Source organism: Clarias gariepinus, chromosome 12 (genome assembly GCF_024256425.1).
Source record: "Clarias gariepinus isolate MV-2021 ecotype Netherlands chromosome 12, CGAR_prim_01v2, whole genome shotgun sequence".
Classification (NCBI taxonomy): domain Eukaryota; kingdom Metazoa; phylum Chordata; class Actinopteri; order Siluriformes; family Clariidae; genus Clarias; species Clarias gariepinus.
This window is the reverse complement of record NC_071111.1, coordinates 6,427,501-6,450,949: the sequence shown is the minus strand read 5'-3', so window position 1 is coordinate 6,450,949 and position 23,449 is coordinate 6,427,501. Positions and strand designations below refer to the sequence as shown.

The following is a 23,449-nucleotide window of genomic DNA, read 5'->3' as shown; positions in this document are numbered from 1 at the left end:
GACTGAGGGAAGCCTTGATCTGAAGCAAACAAAATGCAATACGTAAACTTGGGCATGACTTTATAATAGTATACAAATCTGATATGAACCACATTAAAGTTCCAAAAGGGTTCTATATCCTAAACCATATCTGGTATCTGATTATTTAAATCTCAGGAAAATGGCGTCACCTTTTTTTATAGGACAGTTTGTGTTTGTTTGTGTCTGATTAGGGCAAGTTTTATCATTTGGTGCTTAAATGAATGGCACCTCGCAAGTCAACATAAAATTATAACTGCAAAGCACCTGCACCATTGCGATCTGTGTGCACCAGAAAGACAGCGAGCACATGCATTTAAAGGGAAAATATCTAAAGGACAAAAGTGAGAGTTTGAGACTAACGAAACAGATCACAGTAAAAGACACTGATGTCAAAAGGGACATTGCACTGTTAAACTGAAACTGAAGCCCAAACCCCCCCCCCACCCCCCTTTCAGAGGAAAAATGTTAACTGAGACATGAAGGTTTTAATCTAAATGACATTATATAATATGACTAATAACCTTAGGAGAACAGGATGGCCCTTGGCACAACTAGTCCTAATAAAAGGCTTGCATGCAAAAACAAAGCAATTAAAAGCAACAATAATCAAAGTGAATTGACCAGAATCAATTATTCTTTCTACAGCTACAACAATGCCACTGGGTCAGGGTTAAATTACTTTTTTTAGTGAGACAGATGAGACATGACTTTTAAAATAAAAAAAGAAAAGAAAGATCCTAGAAATATAAAAAGGGAAACCTCAGATTATAGGTTAAGGCCACTATAAATAAGCTGTTCACAATTAAAGAGATACAAAAGCAATCTGTCAGCACTAAACTTAAAATAACTAAACACACTTTACTAAAATATCTTTGACTTTGCACCATACTTGCCTTGTTAATACACTTTATTCTTTTTTTTTTTTAATAAAATTTCAGACCAGATTTATTTTGATGTCTAATTTTAAACCAGGCATCTATTCACAGCAGCTTTAAATTTACAAAACACACACACACTACTCATGTAGTCCAAGCGGCTCACGTGCGCTTTAAAAGAATGCGCGCGCTTGAACGCGTCCACTTAATAGGCCCTGATGCACGTGCCCGCGCCGAGGAATGATTCGAAAGAGTCGGTTCTTTATAAAATGAATCGATTAGGGTGTCGACTCAGGTGTTCGAACGCACATGAATCACTTCTGTTTGTTTGTTTGTTTTGTTGGTTGCAGTTACCTTAAGGTTTAAAAAAGCTTATTCTTATTTTTATTTATTAATTTATAAGTTTGTTTATTCATTTTAATTAAAGATTGGATTTATTTAAAAAAAAATAGTTTAATAGTTAGGCATTCAAGACATTTTGGTCCAGTGTAGTGACACTACTGTATTTATTTAATCATAAATATTTTCTTTATTATTTAGAACTTTTGAAAATACAGTATGATATTTATAATTTGTCCGTACAAATGTATATATATATATATATCTCATAAATAATGAAATTTAGAATGCAAATGTTTTATTCTGGCGGTATGTTAGCTTTGAGGCTAAAAATAATTTTAAAATATATAATTTTATCCAGTTTTATCACAGGGATTCATGTGTGCGCACACTGCTGCATGTTTGTCAGAGGTAGGAGGATATGTTCGTCTGCCAAATGCTGCAAATGGAAGAACTGCCCTCAAAATCTCTGCATGCCACTCATTAGTGGGTGTTTCCACAGTTGCCATGCTTGTACTAAATGGAAATGATGTTTAATCTCACTGTTTATGATTGAGTTCCCTTCTGAGTCTGGTTCCTCTCAATGTCTCCTCAAGAAGTTTTACCTCGCCACCCTCGCCTCTTGCTTGCTCATTAGTTAGTTAGTTAGTTAGTTAGTTAGTCAGTTAGTTCCTTAGAAAAATACTCCTAGATTAGTTACCTTCCTTAGACTATCACTCCAAATTTTGTTTATTCAAAAGCTTCTGTCCGTGTCCTCCCATGAGTTGTTTTGGCACCACAAAAAAACTAATTGTTTATGAATTTGGGTCTTAAAAATCTCCTGAAATGTTCACATCTAGAACTTCTTTAATAGTAATAACTTACTTTTACATTTTATGAATCAACAAAAAGTAGAGCTTAATGCATTTTTATAAAAAAAAAATACATTAAATAACTGGTGTTACTTTCCTTTCTGGTAACGCTGACGGTAAGACCAATGACAATTTAGAGAAAAATTATTCATTGTATTTACAAAATGTCTTCCATGTACTGTATAGTATACTGTAAGACGTTTAATAATGTCAAAATCAGTTAATTATTAGGTGAAATCAGGTTTTATGTCCAAATTTTTGACAGTTATCATTATAAACTGAGTAACTCCAAATACTTGCCTTTTTAAATATGCTTTTCACCAATGACTTCAATGCTTTTTATAAAATTGCTAAATTAATGATGACATTTCTAAACAAATGAAAAGAGACATCTGACATAGCTTTGTCCAGTGCTTTTCATCTAGTGACCTCTGACGCACGCAGAATTTCATAATGTCAAATGTATTTCAAAATGTACCTTATTTGTGTAACAGTAACGCCAATGACATAGTTTGGGGTGACTGATGTTGATTTCATATCATTAATTATAAGCAATTATTGTTTCATGATTTACATTTTTACTAGAGTTATTTAAGTGCACAATTGACTTATTCTGTCCTGTTGTTTTAAGTATTTTGTGTGCACATGTTTCTAGTTCTGAAGAAAAAGCTAGAAATCACATGGCTCCATGAAATTTAAAAAGTGATCAGTTTTTAGATAAAAGTTGCTAAATGTGACACAAGTCGGATTTAATTAATGAAAAAAAAAAACATCTTTAGATGAAAAATATACAGTTCCACTTGTCCAAGTATACTTGGCCACACAGTGACAAGACCTTTCTCTGGCCTTTTAAAATAAATAAATAAATCGAACAATCAATCAATCGAACAATCAATCAATCAATCAATCAATTAAACATTGAAGTAAGAAAATGTGTTCCATGATTATAAAGATATACAAGTTAATGTGTGTGTTATGTTAATTTAAATTATTCGGGCATCAACAAAACTAATTGACAGCACTCTCCACAATTTTTGTAGAGTGACCCAGACATATAAACTGTACTGTAAGTATATGTAATACGATGCTCAGTGATAATATTGCAATGCATTATAAGCATATCACATGCCCTGCTCAGGAGTTGTGTGAGTGCATGGAGTGTAGTGTGCAGGAATGATGCAATGGAAGTGTGTAATTGTTTGCACATGAACGAGAGGAGGGAGGGGGGACAAATGGAGCCTACTAAAAAAAAAAAAGAAAAAAAAAGGAGGGAGCAAGAGAAATCCGATTAATAAATCCGAATAAAAGGAGATACATGAGGAGCTCTGGGTTCTGATTGCATGCACGGCTTAGCTCGTGTGTGTGTGTGTGTGTGCTGTGGATGACATAAAGCCGAGAGGGAGCACTGTGTGTGTGTGTGTGTGAGTACAGTAGTGTGCTGTAGTCGGCTCGAGTCTCCGGTTATTGCGCAGCTCCGCACCATCATGGCGAGCGTCTCGGCGTGCGCGCGACCTCCTCAGGTAACGCAATTCCCTTTGATCTTTATCTTCATCATCACCATCACACGCACGCGCGCGCGCGATACATTGTAACCCCAAAACACTCGGTCGTGTGTGTGTGTGTGTGTACCGAATAGCGGATTAGTCAGATCTCAGCGTTATCCCAGCGTCACACGCAGCCCTGTGTGTGTGTGTGTGTGTCGGTGCTTTGATCTGGATTAATGCTCGTTTGATTGCGTTTTAGGAAACACATCCAGGTTCTGTTTGATGCCCGTGTGTGTCTGTGTGTGTGTGTGTGTGACAGCAGATTTTTTCCACGCTCCCTACAGAAGTCACCCCGCTGGAGGAGATGGAGCCATAGATAGCGTGTTAAAAATAGACACGTTCGACACGTGGACTAACACCACACTCACACACTCACACACTGCTGACCCAAGGCGTTTACTGTACATGAAAAAAAATGCATGCATTTTGGCATTATATGATGAATATTATGAATATTTTATATATAATGTATTTTTTCTAATACATGACATTTATTTTTTACTTTTTTTGTGTATATATATATATATATATATATAAATATAAAATATGTACTGTACAGTGGTATAGTGGATAGCAATGTGGCCTCACACCTCCAGGGTCGAGGGTTCGATTCCCGCCTCTGGGTCTGTGTGCATGGAGTTTGCATGTTCTTTCTCCCTGTGCTTGATGGTTTCCTCCAGTTACTCTGGTTTCCTCCCCCAGTCAAAAGATTACACTAGATTAGAAATACAACTAGACAGATTCTTTGTTTCCATTTAGTGTGTGTGTGTGTGTGTGTGTGCCCTGCAATGGATTGCCATCCTATCCAGGGTATACCTTGCCTCGTGCTGATGAATAAATGTAGTGTGTGTGTGTATCTGGGGTGAGAAAACTCAGGTCTGTGTGCATGGAGCTTGCATGTTCTCCCTGTGCTTGTTGGGTTTCCTTCAGGCACTTTGGTTTTAGTCAAAAGACTAAAACAGGTTAGACTAGCCTTGACAAAAGACTAGACAGATTAGGTTAATTGGCATGCCCAAATTGCCCTTGTGTGTGTGTGTGTGTGTGTGTGTGTGTGTGTGCCGTGTGATGGATTGGCACCCCCTCCTCGTGTCCTACGTCTCCTGGGATAGGATTCAGACCACTTGCAACCCTGAATACAGGATAAAGTAGTAGAGATACGTATATAAAGTGAAAGTTCTTTAGTTCTCTTTTTTTTATACTACTATATCAGTGTCATTAATTTGCTTGGAAAGTGCTCTGAGGCTGTATACACAAACAAACCAAACCATGTATATATATATACACACATTCTCACATACACACACATACACCTATTAGAGACACTAGAAATAGTGCTGATTCATGCAGTCCAGAATGGTTAAAGAAAAAAATGAGTTTTTAGATGAGACAATTGCGAGACTGGGTCGAACTCACACTCCAGCCCTGCCAAGCTGCCACCGTTGGGGCAAATGTAATGTAATGTAATTTAATGTAAGTCCATACTGGGTTCTACTCGTTTCAACCTTTCATGTATAAAATGTATTACATTTAAAAAATATATATTTTTATATATGATTCATAAATCTTGATTGTTAATTATAAACCAGCATTCAAGGGAAAAAAGTAAAGTATAATATGTGCAAATACATATTAAACCAATTTAAATGCTAAAAAAAATTCTTTTTCAATGAACTGTATATGATTAGTGAGAATTAAGTACTTTCCTAAACCCAGGACAGTATTATTGTGAGAATTATATTATTATTATAATTATCCTATATATTATAAAAATCCTGGGAGTATACGTAATAACGACTATGCAATTCCACAGTATACGCATGGTAACATTATAATGAACATGAAGTACTATATTCGCAGTTTAGTAGTATTATACTGAGTATGCAGTACTTCAGTACAGCCATGGCAAAACTATAGTGACGAGGATGTAATATAATGTATAGGAAAGCAATGGTAGTATTGTACTGAGGAGGAAGTAACATCGCAAATTATCTTAGTGACTATGAAGGACTATAGCAACAGCATGGTGTTATTATTATTATTATTAATAATATTTATAATATTTATTATTATTATTATTATTATTATAGTATTATTTTTACTATATAGTACTATTTTTACTAATAACATAATAATATTGTATAATCATGATATAGTTGTAATTATGCTGTGGAAGTTACAGTAACTTTAATAAAATGATTTCGAATTAATGGCCTCAGCAGAATGTTGCAAAAACAACTTCAGAACAACACAATATCAGCCTATTATAGCGTATACGTTTATTGATATAGTGAATGATGGCTAGTATTTTTTGACTTGGAGGAGTTATTTTGTCATGCTTGTTGTTTCACAGTTCAATACATGTGCATTTACTAACCACAGCACCAGTATCCCTAGTGACCCGGTGGCTAGAGTTCAGCGCTTTCATCACCATGGTTCAAGTCCCAGTCAGGGATCCAGCTGGGCTGGCAAAAAAACAAACAGAACAAAAAATGAGAATCAGCAGTATGATCATTTCAAAGATGTATTTCAATTAAGAAATAGAAATAAATATAATGAAGTTATATTTGCAATATGGTGTTGGGCTCATTCGTTTAACCTGTTTCCAATGTCACAGATGTGATGTTCGTCAAAAATAATTTTTTTATTAAGTAGACCAGATTCCAATGTGTGTAACGTTGTCAAACCAACATTGTCAGAACATTTTGATAACTGAAATGTCCTGATGGGATTATCAGGTGAGTATGAGGTACTGTATACTAAAGTCTCAGCACCATCATAGTCTGCCTGAAGTCCAAGTACAAAACTATTACCCTCATACAGGGCACTACATGGGTTCGATTCTCACCTCTGGGTCTGTGTGTGTGGAGTTAGCTTGTTTTCTTCCTGCTTGGTGTGCTGCTTCATCTGGGTTGTCCGGTTTTCTTCCTGCAGTCCAAAAACATCCAGCATGGGCTAATTGGTGTTTCCAAATTGCCCGTAGTGTGTGAATGTTGACCAGAGGTCTTACCCCGGTCGTAAAAATAGGAACAAATACATGGTCACCATTGGCCTCCGTGGTCCCTAGTTGGACTAGAAAGGTTCCTAAGATAAGATAAGATAAGATAAGATAAGATAAGATAAACCTTTATTAGTCCCACAAGTGGGAAATTTGTTTTGCCACGGCAGCAAGTGGACAGTACAAAGTTAAAAATTAAGAAACAACAGAATCAAGTAAAATAAGATAAAAATAGGGGAAATCAAATAAAATAACAAATACTAATACTAAAACTAATACTAGATGGATGGATAAGAGGCACTATACTGTAGTAAAGCATGGCAGTGTTTATTCTTCTATAAATTAGCATATAATTCAAAGTCAGTATTGGACTGTAATTCTGACTCTTTATCACTCTACAGTATGTTGTGATTTCCGCATGGACCTTGTGTACACGTTTCCAGTATCAGCTGTACATTATCCCTTACAATATCCACAAACCTAGAGTTCTTTATTAATTCATAAAGGAGCGTGTGAGAGGTAAGAGGCCCTAATCCGGCCGTTTGTGTGGAACAATTTAAGAACTTCACGGCGCATTTCACATGGCGCTCTCTGAAAACCTGAGAAACGCATTCCTATAATCAGACCTCATGTTATATGTATAAGGAGACTGTCTAAGACCATCCATAACTAAATATTGTGTTTCAACTTCTTGGGCGTTTTATTCCCAAAAGTAGTTTCTATGTGGAAATGATCCGCGTTACTCTTAGCCAAGATAAATACTGCTCAAATATTAGGCGTTACAAATCATGATATCAGTCACTCCTTAAATAAAGTTCACTTGCTTTAGTTAACTCTCAAATCACTTCATCTAAAGATCAAGTACAAATCCACTGAGGTTAGTCTTTAGCAGCTACATTTTATTCATATCGGTTTTGAGTTTGTCTTAAACTTAAGGTACATTAAAAATACCTGACGACACTGCTACAATACTGCCAGGCTCTTTTCACTATAGTATTGCACGCTACTTGGCTTCACCATGGTCACTCATAGTTACTAGACATACAGTATGTGTCTATAGCTCTATATATACTCTAGTTCTACCACTGTTTTGCTATAGTATGGCAAACTCGATAAAACGATAAAACCGCCACTATAAGACTCTATTATACTTCACGTGTGTGTGTCTACTTTGCTTCATGGTCTGCTGTAGTACCGCTATGGCTTTACTGTGATATATACATATGGTCAAGCTAATAAAGCCAACATGGTTTTACTGTAGTACTCCATGCCTGCTGCAGTATAATAATAATACTACTATAAATCCTCACATTCATTATCTTACTACCAATCTTTGTGCTATAGTACTTTACTTGACTTTAGTTGTTGTATGTTAAGTCCGATCATTGGAATCTTTTTTTTTACTTAGCTTCAGTTCACTAGCGTGACCCTAAGAAACAGTACTGCTGAAGGGCATAGGCTAATTGACCTTAAATGAACAAAACAAAAACAACTGGAGGAAACCCACAAACTGGAGAACATGCATACTCCATGGACACAGAGGTTGGGGTGGGAATCGAACCCGGACCCTAGCGGTGCAAGTGCTAACCGCTACACCACCATTACCTGCCATCACTATATCACTTACGTTGTGATATAATATATACAAAACATACACTATCTACAATATATGCTTCATATTGTCTATGACACTACTATGGCTTATCCCTATACCACATGCGACCTGTAATATCATAGTTTAGCCTTGCTAATATACTGATACAACTTAGCAAGACTTATACAAGAGAGATATTAGATACCAGATTTATGATGATAAATAAACTCTCTTCATGGTGACTTTAATACAGTTCGACCATGGTTTCACTATATACAGTTCTTTTCGCAGAAGTCTTAACTTCTATTTTTTTTTTTCATATTTTGCTTCCAAAGCACACAGAGGCGGGAATCGAACCCGGACCCAAGGCAACAGTGCTAACCACTAAGCCACCATTACCATGCCTCCTTTGATTTAATCTACATCATTTCATTAAACTGAATTGAATATGAAGTAATGGGGTGGTCACTACTTTGGCACAGTACTGTATAATATAAAATCAGTACAGTATCCCACAGTAACTATATGACACTATCTATACTGACTATGATACTAACACTCTGGTTACACTAGATTAAATTTGTGCAATGCCACAGTTTTATTGTAGAGCTAATGGTAACTGCAATATTAGCATATGGTTACTATGGTACCAGCACCGGCCCCTCCCCAAATATAATCTTGTAATGATGAATTAAAATGACTAACTGCTACGAAACAGGATGAAGTGGCTGACTTTCTCGATTTAATGTAATAGGCATTGAACCCTCCCCCCAGCCCTCCCCCATGTGAGAATTGATTATGTCCTCAAACAAACTCTGCACTCGTAGAGATCTTAGCTACCTCAATGTTGAACCCATAATCTGTACCATTGATTTGTTGTATTCATTTATGGTATGTGTTTATTTCGCTGATTTAACTGCAGTACCATGTGCTATACCGCATTACAGTAGAACTTCATAGAAGCTGTAGCACCAGAGTATGAACGAATGCTTTAATGACGTCAGCGTTTTGTCGTTTCAGGTCCAAGACGAAACCCCCTTGTGTAATGAAGCGGCTAGCTTTAAGGTAAGGTCTCTAATCGAATCCATGTGTGAGCTAACAGTTTCGGAGATCCCCCCAACATTGTGTGGACTGTGTAGGACATTCCTTCTGTTCCTGTACACTGATGAATGGAATCATAAGCTGAAACAGTTTGCATGATTCAGCACTGCTGAAGTCCAGTGCTGGCATTTTCATGTTTCTGGTGCTAACCTTCCACATTTCTTCACCGTCTGCTTTCGGTTTGGTGGGGCCGTGAGCTCGTCATCGTGGCATTTCCAGCACAGCCATATTGTCAGGGGGCCTCTCAAAGCTTCTTGAAGGGGCTGGAAATTTGGCTTCTATAGCTGGAATGTATGAATGGTAACACCCCCACACGTTTTTTTTTTTCCTTTCTGGTAATATACGGATTGTGGGGAGCCTCATGCTCCCTGGATAAAAGTGCTGTCTTGAGTGAATTCACTTTCTCAGATCTCCAAAAGCTGTGTCAGTCAAGCTTCTCCCTGCTCTTTCTTGCAGTGCCTCTCAGACTCGGTTAGATGATTACAAGGCAGGATGTTGAAACACTAACAACTCCATGACCTCAGTTTGCACAAGCTGCTTGTGGATGTGGACGGCCGCCACATGTGTTTCTGCTTTTATAAATGCGTGATGCATTGATTGTGGATTTTAAACATTGCATAAACAGATCTACAATGAGAAGTATTCATAGACTTTTGTTTTAGATATATAGATATCATGAATAACATATATACCTATTGACCTTCTTAGGTCTATAGATATATAGATATCTATATATATATATATATATATATATAGAATATTTGATATATATACTGTATACGTGGCGCGGTCAACCAGCTTTATATGATAACGGCACGTTTAACGCGGATCATAAGAGGACTGAGGAAACATCACCAGGTGTGCTGAACGACTGGTTTCAATAGAAAAAGCTTCTAGATGTAAGTTTGGATAAAACCAGCTACCTTCAAGGGAAAGAACTGCCACACCCCCATATTACTATACATGGTATGCTAGTATACGCTAATGTTGTAATGTTTTATAAAACTGCAAATTAATCAGGTTGTCATTCATTTCTTTGTTCAAACATTGCACATTTATAATTCATGTTAATCTAAATATTTAAAAATTGTGATTAATCGTAATTAATTACAGACTATGACTGAAAATTATAATCTAGTTAATCACAATCAGTTGACAGCACTAATATTCATGATGACTTATGATTTCTGGCGTTTTTGTGGCATCAGCTACTTTAAAATAATTTCGAATCATTTTCAGGTTGTCATTATACTTTCTGAAATAAAACACCTTCAGCTATTAAGGTAAACGTGGTAAATATTTAACCTTTAAAGCTGATTTAATGGTTTAGGTTGACTTTCCCTCAGGCCACTGAATCTTTGAGGAAATTCTACGTAATCCTTGACATGTGAAAAAAAAAAAAGTTAAAACTCGTCCATAACTAAAATTTCAGTTAGCAGACAAGGCTGTCCGTGTTTTTTTCCTAATACAAGTCTACCTGTATGCTGACTTTTTTGCTCCACTAGTGAGCCAAAAAAATAAAAATTAAGAGCCATGAGACACTGGATCCAGTGTATTTAGAGTGAGACAGCTGAAAAGCAACAACCTTAGAGACAAAGAGTTTAGAGGTTAAGAGTAGCAATTAAAGATTTATTTAGATGTGTGTTCCAAAGAGAGACACTACGCTTAGTGTTAGAAATGTAACTGAAGAATGACCATTAGCCCAGTTTCAGCTTTCGGTCTGACCTATGGCAGATATTCAGTATTAACTCAGTGAACAGGTGAAGAATACTAAATTGCATACCTGTTTGTTTCAATGGGAGGAAAACTTTTCAAGTGGATAAAACAGGGAGCTTTTTTTGTTATGCATGTGCACATGTTCTTTGTTCCAGTGCCCAAAGAAATCAAGCACACATGATGGGTTTCAGTCTGATTGTATGAGAGGAATCTCACGAGTCATGATAATAGACGGTAACAGCACTGGCAGGTTTAACTACACAGTCACAACCAGTCACAGGAACACTTTCAGCAAGATAACGTTATGTCATCTTAAACAACACACTGTCTTCTTGATAATTGCTTAAAGTCGTTTAGGATCACATGTGAACCATCTGTGATCTTTTATTTACAGCTACCGGATCCCAAAACTCCCTCTAACCCCTGATCAAGGGATCGCTGTAGAAGTTAAAGACCTTACAACAGAAGTCCATGACTGCTGGGGAAACTGGAATAGCAGTAAAAGAGTTTAAACTCAATTTTTTGCTAAAAAATTCTCCACGTTAATTCATGGCAACTTCTATTTTGTCCATCTGACAGTTTTGCTTTACTGATCATCTGACAGAAAAAAAAAAATATGATTTTCTCTTTACAGTTTCCTATGAAATGCAGCCATTTAATGTCACATTTTCCCCAAGACATTTAAACATTAAAAAAAAAAAAAAAAATCTAATCTAATCCTAGTGCACTAGCATTCCAGTTAACACTATTTGGGATTCAAACCCCATTAATTACCTAATATAAAGTAAATCTCGTAAGTTCCTCAGGACTGTCCACCACTTCCACGGTTTATTCTCCTCACCTTTTGGCTACACAGTACCTAAAGGAATTTTAAGCTACTTTCACCCCTGTTAATTACCCTAACTGGTCGCTTACTGTTGGTCGCCAGCTCCGCCAGTAGCGGTTGGTTAGTTCTACCAGTTAGTTCTGGAGTGGGAGATGAATTGTTGTGGTGTTGCGCTAAATATCAGCGCGGCTGTGTTATCTACCGTACTTGTTCTGCATCCTCGCACATCACTGCCATGCTGATATTCAGTACAACAGCATAACCTTGAGTGTGATATTATGTATTAATTATCCAGGAGAGTAAATTATGTTTATTGGAAACTGTAAGGAGAAAATCATATCTTTTCTTTCTATCAGATGATCAGTAAAGCAAAACTGTCAGATGAACAAAATAGAAGTTGCCGTTAATTAACGTGGAAAATTTTTTAGCAAAAAATTGAGTTTAAACTCTTTTACTGCTATTCCAGTTTCCCTAGCAGTCATGGACTTCTGTTGTAAGGTCTTTAACTACTACAGCGACACTGAAACTGATAGATTTGGAGGCTGATTGTACTTTAAAGTTATTGTGTTGCTCATAATGTATCATGATTTTCAACAAACTTGGTAATTAAAAATGGTTTTGTTGACAACAAAATGATTTTTTTTCTTGTTCCAATTTGCTCCCAGTGGCTTGCTAAACCACACAATCATGGATTTGCCATATTTTTTTTATATTAAAATCAAACTGACATGGTATATACAACTGCAGGGAGATTTATACATTGGGGCCAAACTGGAGGAGGAGTATTTATTGCAATTTATTTATGTGCCTTTAATCCCCCTTGCGAGTCAAACAAACCATGCATCAAAAAATAAATAAATCAGGTTTTAGTAGTTCTTCAATAAAAAGTGTCTTTCTGAAGACTGACGAAGTGGATTTATCTCATTTTGCAGTGAACCCCCTCATGCACAATGTGTTCTCTGATGTGATGATGTGTATTAATATCGGTTGCTGAGCCTGAGATGTTATATTGGATATTGTCATTTTACTGCCGCATAATATCTATCAGAGTTGAAGACAAATAAAAGAACAAATATCCTAAGAAAAACCATCTGATGATCTGTGGGACCTAAAGCTTAAAAAAAAAAATTACAATGTGTTTATGGAGGACTTATTATGTTTTTTTGTAGCTTATAATGTTTAAAAAAAAAAGAGAACTATTACTACGTCATATCGTTGTTCACTTGTACTTATGCAATCTACTGTAGCTTGTCACTGAAAGACCAATTTCTTAGCACTTTGTTGACAGAATATTATATTTCTGAAATATTTTATTTATTATGTTCCAGTAAAGAGTGATAAGCACGAGATTTGTGTGTCCACATAAATACTTTTCGTTAATTCCTTTCCATACAGGCAGCAGACACCGTGGTCCAGCTGTGTGAGAGCCGTAAACCTAAACCCGAGTCAGAGAACTTGGCCTTCGGCACCGTGTTCACGGACCACATGCTGCTCATCGAGTGGAGCTGTAAAGGGGGCTGGGAAAAACCTCGGATTCAGCCATTTGGAAACCTGAGCCTTCATCCTGCCTGCTCGGCCTTGCATTATGCAGTGCAGGTGTGTGATTCAACTCCAACTAAACACACACACACACACAGTTAATATAATGCAGTCCCTATTCAACGTATTGGAACAGCGAGGTCGGTTCTGTTGTTTCACCCGGACACTGAAAACATTTGGGTTTGAGATCAACTATGAGATGATAGCTTTCGTTTCCTCATTGTCACATCTAGCTAATAACAACGCATCCAATTTCTAGGTGAGCAAAAGTATCGGAACAGAGATCGATAAGGAAAAGGAAAGTAATTAAAAACTCGCGTATCCCTTGCTTGTAATAACTGAATCACATCAGCAAACCGATTACCGATCATTTTTCCTTTCTGATGCTTTTCCAGGTTGTACCACACCCTCTTTCAGTTTATTTATTTTATTTGATCATTATCTTTTTTAGGGTTCGTCTTTTCCTCATGACACGAAATGCTACTTAGTTGGGTTAAAGTCTTTTTTTGATGTTCTTTTTTTTTTCATATCATTTGCAAGCCTGACGACTTTATAAAGGTGACTTTCATGTACTCTGTCCCCCACACTGTCCATGTCCTTGAGTCTGGTGTTTGTCTACACACATGGTGACGTGAGTGTTCTGTTTTATTTGTAGCTGTTTGAGGGCATGAAGGCGTACCGGGGGCAGGATGACCGAGTTCGTCTCTTCAGGCCCTCGCTGAACATGGCGCGCATGTTAAAGTCTGCACATAGAGCCTGTCTACCTGTAAATACCCGCCCAGTCTCATTCACATGCCCTACCTATTTCATTCATTCATTGTGTTGGTTGTACATGTACTGTATATCGAGTATATGTTGTGTTGTACTTCGTGTCCTGGTGTGTGGCAGAGTTTCGATGGTGCAGAGTTGCTGGAGTGCATCAGGAAACTGGTGGAGGTAGATCAGGACTGGGTTCCTCACTCGGACTCGGCCAGTCTCTACATCCGCCCGACATTCCTGGGCACAGAGGTGAGGGACACAACCTGTTTGCCCTCTTCCACATACATGACCTCACAGGTCCTCGTGACTTGCTAGGGTTTTTGTGACTGACAGGTGAGAGAGAGTACGCCTCCCACCCGCTATGGGTCGCTGTCTCATCCTCAGGGTTTGGACTCACCACCTTGTGACCATAGACCGAGCGCTTTTCAACCAGAACTTACATTTTTTTCTTGAATAAGCCTAAAAACAATATTATCCGTGTTGCTCTAGTACAGCGATGGAATAGACCCTTCAGTAGGCTTCCATTTGTGTTTAAAATATATATCGGTGATGATGTAACCATAAAAAGCGCGCATAGATAAAGATAAATATTATGTGTTGGCTTCGTACATGAGACCCACCTTATCGTGTGTGTGTGTGTGTGTGTGTGTGCAGTCTTCATTAGGTGTGAAGAAGGCCTCGCGTGCCTTACTGTTTGTGATCCTCAGTCCTGTTGGCTCCTACTTCAGCACAGGAAACAAGTCTGTGTCTCTGTGGGCCGACTCCAAATATATCAGGGCCTGGAAAGGAGGGACGGGAGACTGCAAAATGGGAGGGTGAGGGTAAAACACACACACACACACACACACACACACTACAGTACACTTCACTAGGTAAGAGTACACTAGGCTACACTACACTATAGTACACTACAATAGAGGACACTACACTTGGTAACAGTACAGTAGTCTACACTACACTATACAACACTACAGTACACTTCACTAGGGGAAGGTACACTAGACTACAGTAAACTACAATAGAGGACACTACGGTACACTACACTAGAGGACACTACAGTAAACTATACTATGTGAGAGTACACTAATCTACACTACAGTATAGTACACTGCACTAGAGGACACTACAGTAAGCTACACTTGGTGAGAGTACACTAGTCTACACTACACTATAGTACACTATCCTAGAGGACACTACACTACACTGTACTAGGTGAGAGTACACTAGTCCACACTACACCATAGTACACTACACTAGAGGACACTACAGTACACTACACTAGGTGAAAGTACACTAGACTACACTACACTATAGTACACTACACTCGGTAAGAGTACACTAGACTACACTACACTATAGTACACTATCCTAGAGGACACTACACTACACTGTACTAGGTGAGAGTACACTAGACCACACTACACTATAGTACACTACAATACACTGTACTAGGTGAGAGTACACTAGACCACACTACACTATAGTACACTACAGTACACTACACTAGGTGAGAGTACACTAGACCACACTACACTATAGTACACTACATTACACTACACTAGGTGAGAGTACACTAGACTACACTATAGTACACTACACTAGGTGAGAGTACACTATAGTACACTACACTACAGTACACTACACTAGGTGAGAGTACACTAGACTACACTATAGTACACTACACTATAGTACACTACACTATAGTACACTACACTATATTACACTACAGTACACTACACTAGGTGAGAGTACACTAGACTACACTACAGTACACTACACTTGGTGAGAGTACACTAGTCTACACTACACTATAGTACACTACACTAGAGGACACTACAGTACACTACACTAGGTGAGAGTACACTAGACTACACTACAGTACACTACACTAGGTGAGAGTACACTAGACTACACTACAGTACACTACACTAGGTAAGAGTACACTAGACTACACTACAGTACACTAGGTGAGAGTACACTAGACTACACTACACTACACTAGGTGAGAGTACACTAGACTACACTACACTACACTAGGTGAGAGTACACTAGACTACACTACAGTACACTACACTACAGTACACTACACTAGGTGAGAGTACACTAGACTACACTACAGTACACTACACTACAGTACACTACACTAGGTGAGAGTACACTAGACTACACTACAGTACACTACACTAGGTGAGAGTACACTAGACTACAGTACACTACACTAGGTGAGAGTACACTAGACTACACTACAGTACACTACACTAGACTACACTACAGTACACTACACTAGGTGAGAGTACACTAGACTACACTACAGTACACTACACTAGGTGAGAGTACACTAGACTACACTACACTAGGTGAGAGTACACTAGACTACACTACAGTACACTACACTAGGTGAGAGTACACTAGACTACACTACAGTACACTACACTAGTGAGAGTACACTAGACTACACTACACTACACTAGGTGAGAGTACACTAGACTACACTACACTACACTAGGTGAGAGTACACTAGACTACACTACACTACACTAGGTGAGAGTACACTAGACTACACTACACTACACTAGGTGAGAGTACACTAGACTACACTACAGTACACTACACTAGGTGAGAGTACACTAGACTACACTACAGTACACTACACTAGACTACACTACAGTACACTACACTAGGTGAGAGTACACTAGACTACACTACAGTACACTACACTAGGTGAGAGTACACTACACTACACTACAGTACACTACACTAGGTGAGAGTACACTAGACTACACTACAGTACACTACACTAGGTGAGAGTACACTAGACTACACTACAGTACACTACACTAGGTGAGAGTACACTAGCCTACACTACAGTACACTACACTAGTGAGAGTACACTAGACTACACTACAGTACACTACACCAGGTGAGAGTACACTAGACTACACTACAGTACACTACACTAGGTGAGAGTACACTAGACTACACTACAGTACACTACACTAGGTGAGAGTACACTAGCCTACACTACAGTACACTACACTAGACTACACTACAGTACACTACACTAGGTGAGAGTACACTACACTACACTACAGTACACTACACTAGGTGAGAGTACACTAGACTACACTACAGTACACTACACTAGGTGAGAGTACACTAGACTACACTACAGTACACTACACTAGGTGAGAGTACACTAGACTACACTACAGTACACTACACTAGGTGAGAGTACACTAGCCTACACTACAGTACACTACACTAGTGAGAGTACACTAGACTACACTACAGTACACTACACCAGGTGAGAGTACACTAGACTACACTACAGTACACTACACTAGGTGAGAGTACACTAGACTACACTACAGTACACTACACTAGGTGAGAGTACACTAGCCTACACTACAGTACACTACACTAGAGGACACTACAGTACACTACACTAGGTGAGAGTACACTAGACTACACTACAGTACACTACACTAGGTGAGAGTACACTAGACTACACTACAGTACACTACACTAGGTGAGAGTACACTAGACTACACTACAGTACACTACACTAGTGAGAGTACACTAGACTACACTACACTACACTAGGTGAGAGTACACTAGACTACACTACACTACACTAGGTGAGAGTACACTAGACTACACTACAGTACACTACACTAGGTGAGAGTACACTAGACTACACTACAGTACACTACAGTACACTACACTAGGTGAGAGTACACTACACTACACTACAGTACACTACACTAGGTGAGAGTACACTAGACTACACTACAGTACACTACACTAGGTGAGAGTACACTAGCCTACACTACAGTACACTACACTAGGTGAGAGTACACTAGCCTACACTACAGTACACTAGGTGAGAGTACACTAGACTACACTACAGTACACTACACCAGGTGAGAGTACACTAGACTACACTACAGTACACTACACCAGGTGAGAGTACACTAGACTACACTACAGTACACTACACTAGGTGAGAGTACACTAGACTACACTACAGTACACTACACCAGGTGAGAGTACACTAGACTACACTACAGTACACTACACTAGGTGAGAGTACACTAGCCTACACTACAGTACACTAGGTGAGAGTACACTAGACTACACTACAGTACACTACACCAGGTGAGAGTACACTAGACTACACTACAGTACACTACACCAGGTAAGAGTACACTAGACTACACTACAGTACACTACACTAGGTGAGAGTACACTAGACTACACTACAGTACACTACACTAGGTGAGAGTACACTAGACTACACTACAGTACACTACACCAGGTGAGAGTACACTAGACTACACTACAGTACACTACACCAGGTGAGAGTACACTAGACTACACTACAGTACACTACACTAGGTGAGAGTACACTAGACTACACTACAGTACACTACACTAGGTGAGAGTACACTAGACTACACTACAGTACACTACACTAGGTGAGAGTACACTACAGTACACTACAGTACACTACACTAGGTGAGAGTACACTACACTACACTACAGTACACTACACTAGGTGAGAGTACACTAGACTACACTACAGTACACTACACTAGGTGAGAGTACACTAGACTACACTACAGTACACTACACTAGGTGAGAGTACACTGTAGCACTCGGACGACTGTTCTCTCTCTCCCAGGAACTACGGAGCTTCCATCTTCGCTCAGTACGAGGCGGTGGACGTCGGCTGTCAGCAGGTCCTGTGGCTGTACGGAGACGAGCACCAGATCACCGAGGTCGGCACAATGAACCTCTTTCTCTACTGGATCAACGAGGAGGGAGGTACCGAACACTTATGTACACCTCATACTAGGGTTGGGTCGATAGACGATGCCATCGCCGATGGCCGATAGACATCACGATGCTGAGCCTGCATCGCGATCCTCCGCCCCGCCCCCGACGCAGCAACCAGCTCGCGAAAAACACACACTTAATCACAGTATATAGCCAAATGCATGCTTTTAATTTCCGCATCTTTACTTATTTTATTATTATTGTTCCTGCGAGGTTCAGTTGTGCGTGATGACTCTGGCAATGAGTTGTATTCCGCGAGATGGTAAACACGCAAATGGCCATGTAAATTTGTCGTCTGCGCATCTTTTGTGCGGACAACTTTACCGCAAACCTGTCCTCTGTCCTTCTGTCTAAATCCAAAGTATTGTCAGATAGGTGAATTTGCACCTTTTCTACCAGTGTCTAAAAAAAGTGTGTGTAACTTATCTTTATTTATTTATGGTTTGGTTATGGGTAAAACAAAGACCATGCGGGTCAGGTAGTAGAAACGATAGGCTACAATTAATTAATTCGTTGTGAATAAATTATTTAACAATCCTAGAAGGTGTAAGTTACACATTATAGTTTTATTTTGTACTAAGCGTGCACAAACTTTTGCACTCAGTATAATCCTCCACTATTAAACAGAAATGTTATTTCAACTGCAGTCACTTTATGGAACATTTTTGCCATGTCAACCATCATGTGCCTTTAACTAACTAAATTAATTAATTAATTAATTTTAGAGTGTGACTAGCAGTATTAACTGTGCAGTAGCGACCTCTAGTGGAAAATAAATGGAAGTAAAAAGTAAGTAAGTTACGGAGAAATGCTGCTCAGTGACACTGTCTGAGTTTCTGCTGAATTTGACAAAACCAGTCCTTATTATCTAGTTCAGTTCTTTATACAAGCATCCAAGAGGTTAAATAAACATTAAATGCATATGTGTGTGTGTGTGTGTGTGTCTGAGCTTAGATAACACACTTTGTTTAGGTGAGATCCGGATTGTACAGATATCAAGCATTAACATCCTGTACCTTAAACTGCATGATTCTGTCAATCAGGGGATGAGACCCTACAGCAGATGTTCTCTAGAATTCCTGAAAATCTAATTATTTAACATTTCTATAAAAGATAGACATTTCAGAATGTAAGAACCCAAAGAACTATAGAAATGTTTAAACATATAAAAAAAACATTAGTTACAGGTTCTATGGGAACATCTTTTTGTGTCGCCGGTTGTAAAGCATGTGTGTATCAAACACGCCAAATTTTTGGCTTATATAACCTCGGTCAGGTGACGTCATCTGATGAAGTGCACCTGCAGGTTATAAATAGGAGTGAACCGGAAACATTCCTCAGATCAGTTTTGTCTGAAAGGACGTCCAGTCATGCAAGCAGTGCGGCATTGGAGCGCAGCATCTCGCTCCCGCTTTTTCAGTGAACAGAGTTACAGCAAAGTAACCGAGACGTTCCCTTTCAAAAGCTACACTCGATGCTGCGTGGAAATGCTATGGGAACGAGAATACCAACGCCGCCGCACTGCAAGTGCCTGGACCCCCAGGATTGTGTTGCGTGTGCGCACAATAGCCGAGGAGGTCTCAGACCTAGCTCTGGGAGGCTGACTCGAGGACCCGTGAGCCCGGAGTAGCATGAACATCCAAACTATAGAATCTGACAAATGTGTGCGGAGAGAACCAACCTGCTGCATCACACACTTGCTGCAAGGGAAATACCTCCTGCCAGTGCAATAGATGATGCAATCCCCCTGGTCGAATATGATCTGGTCCTAGAGGCGAAGTAGCTTTTGAAGGGGAACAGTTTTAAAGGAGTTTTTTTATGGAATTATTTCTCCAGAACTTGCTCAAAAAAGTGTCTAGGATTTCCGTTCAGTTTCAGAAACTGCTGGGTCCTACCACACAGGTATATATCTCTTGAGGTTACCTGAGGTCATCAGGTGTTTCAGGGCTTTCAGCACCAGACACAGATCAACTAGGCGACCCAACGCATTTCATTACATTTGGAAGCCGTCTAGATGCCTCCTCTGCAGCGTCCGTGATGTTCCTGATGGCTCTCCTGTTGTGCAGTCCCCTGAATTTGTAAATAAAATAAAAAAATTTATTATTAAAACAACAAATCATAATCTTGGATTGTTTTGTGTATTTGTTTGTCAGAGGAAGAACTCGCGACTCCTCCTTTAGATGGGATCATTTTGCCCGGCATCACACGCCAAAGCATCCTGGAGCTCACACGCAAATGGGTAAGACCTGAACGTCACACATCACCACGTGTTCACATCAATGCTGTGAGTTAGAAATCAATTCTTTATGCATGTTTTCCTATCTCAGGTGTCCGAATGAACGTCCCTCACATATCGCTAAAAGTGACATATTTGCAAGAACTAAAAGCACCCTTTGGAACAAGTACACTACTAAATGCGCACTTTGTCTCTTGACTTGCTCGCTTATCTGTTAAGTAAATCTCACTCTTCGTGAAAGCCTTATTTGATGGGCGACACTCATATACATTTACTGAATTTGACAGACGCCCTTACCCAGAACATGTTCCATTTAATGTAATTATCTGAGCAGTTAAGTGGTCGAGGGCCTTACAGTGGGGTTTAAACCTGGGATCTTGAGATCATTAGTCCAAGCACGGGGAGAACATGCAGACTCCATGCACACAGACATCGAGATGGGACTCGAACCCACGACCCTGAAGGTGCAAGGCCACATTGCTAATCATTAAGTCAGCGTGCCAACTGAAATAATTTTAAATTGATTTGAAATTAGTTTAAACAGTTAACAGTAAAAACCACACAATATGGAGAGTGATGTGTAACAGAGAGCCTCATTTGTGAAATAGTGGCCTCTAGTGGACAAAAGGTGGAACTAAACTAAAGGCATAAACTAACAGAAATAAAAAAACACACAGACACACATATACAGTGTATATATATATATATATATATATATATATATATATATATATATATATATATATAATTTATAAATTTTTTTAATTATTTTTTTTAATTATTTTTAAAAACAAGTAGTGCAGGCACAATTGATTTCAGACTTCACTTAATAATATTTATTTTTGACTCAAAACTCTAAGTGACTTAATCTGATTCTCATTACTGATGGTTTAATATTTAATTGTTTATTTTATCACATTTATGTTAAAAATTAAGCACCACAATTTGTCAGTTAGGTAAGATTTTTAATGCATGTTTTTATAAAAATGGTAAAAAATAAGGTTTATTTAAAAAAAATATTTATATATTTAAATATTACAGCTTAATATTTAAATGTAATATGGGAAATTTACACTTTAAATATTTAAAAGTATTGCATTATTATTTATATATTATTATTAATAATTTGTGTTGTACATTATATTTGTTTTATATGATATTGAAAGTTTTTAATTTTGTTTGTTTTTATCAGTTTGATGCGAATAGAAACAGAGAATAGAAACAAGGGGGTGGATGATGAAAGTTTATATATTTTTTGAGGGGAGGGGGTCTGACTCCACACATTTAACACTTACAGAAAAAAAATATATAAAATGAGAATGCAGTTATAATTATAAATATAAATTATAAATATAAAATGAGAATGCAGTTATAAATATAAATATAAAATGAGAATGCAGTTATAAATATAAATATAAAATGAGAATGCAGTTATAAATATAAATATAAATATAAAATGAGAATGCAGTTATTAATATAAATATAAAATGAGAATGCAGTTATTAATATAAATATAAAATGAGAATGCAGTTATAAATATAAATATAAAATGAGAATGCAGTTATAAATATAAATATAAAATGAGAATGCAGTTATAAATATAACTATAAAATGAGAATGCAGTTATTAATATAAATATAAAATGAGAATGCAGTTATAAATATAAATATAAAATGAGAATGCAGTTATTAATATAAATTATAAAATGAGAATGCAGTTATAAATATAAATTATAAAATGAGAATGCAGTTATAAATATAAATATAAAATGAGAATGCAGTTATAAATATAAATATAAAATGAGAATGCAGTTATAAATATAAATATAAAATGAGAATGCAGTTATAAATATAAATATAAAATGAGAATGCAGTTATTAATATAAATATAAAATGAGAATGCAGTTATTAATATAATTATATAAAATGAGAATGCAGTTATTAATATAAATATAAAATGAGAATGCAGTTATTAATATAATTATATAAAATGAGAATGCAGTTATAATTATAAATATAAAATGAGAATGCAGTTATTAATATAAATATAAAATGAGAATGCAGTTATAAATATAAATATAAAATGAGAATGCAGTTATTAATATAAATATAAAATGAGAATGCAGTTATTAATATAAATATAAAATGAGAATGCAGTTATTAATATAAATATAAAATGAGAATGCAGTTATTAATATAAATATAAAATGAGAAT

At 37.6% G+C, this 23,449-nt stretch overlaps 1 protein-coding gene across 1 annotated transcript in view; it reads left to right on the top strand.

Annotated features, from left to right (window-relative positions):
• The first annotated feature begins 3,392 nt into the window (after positions 1 to 3,392).
• bcat1 (branched chain amino-acid transaminase 1, cytosolic) overlaps positions 3,393 to 23,449 on the top strand; it is a 30,944-nt gene continuing 10,887 nt past the window's right edge. The window contains exons 1-8 of the mRNA XM_053509083.1: positions 3,393 to 3,606; positions 9,240 to 9,284; positions 13,258 to 13,458; positions 14,057 to 14,167; positions 14,290 to 14,409; positions 14,815 to 14,975; positions 18,845 to 18,987; positions 21,153 to 21,238. Of these exons, the coding sequence (XP_053365058.1) occupies positions 3,571 to 3,606; positions 9,240 to 9,284; positions 13,258 to 13,458; positions 14,057 to 14,167; positions 14,290 to 14,409; positions 14,815 to 14,975; positions 18,845 to 18,987; positions 21,153 to 21,238 (903 nt within the window). The 5' untranslated portion in view covers positions 3,393 to 3,570. The remainder of the gene's footprint in view (positions 3,607 to 9,239; positions 9,285 to 13,257; positions 13,459 to 14,056; positions 14,168 to 14,289; positions 14,410 to 14,814; positions 14,976 to 18,844; positions 18,988 to 21,152; positions 21,239 to 23,449) is intronic.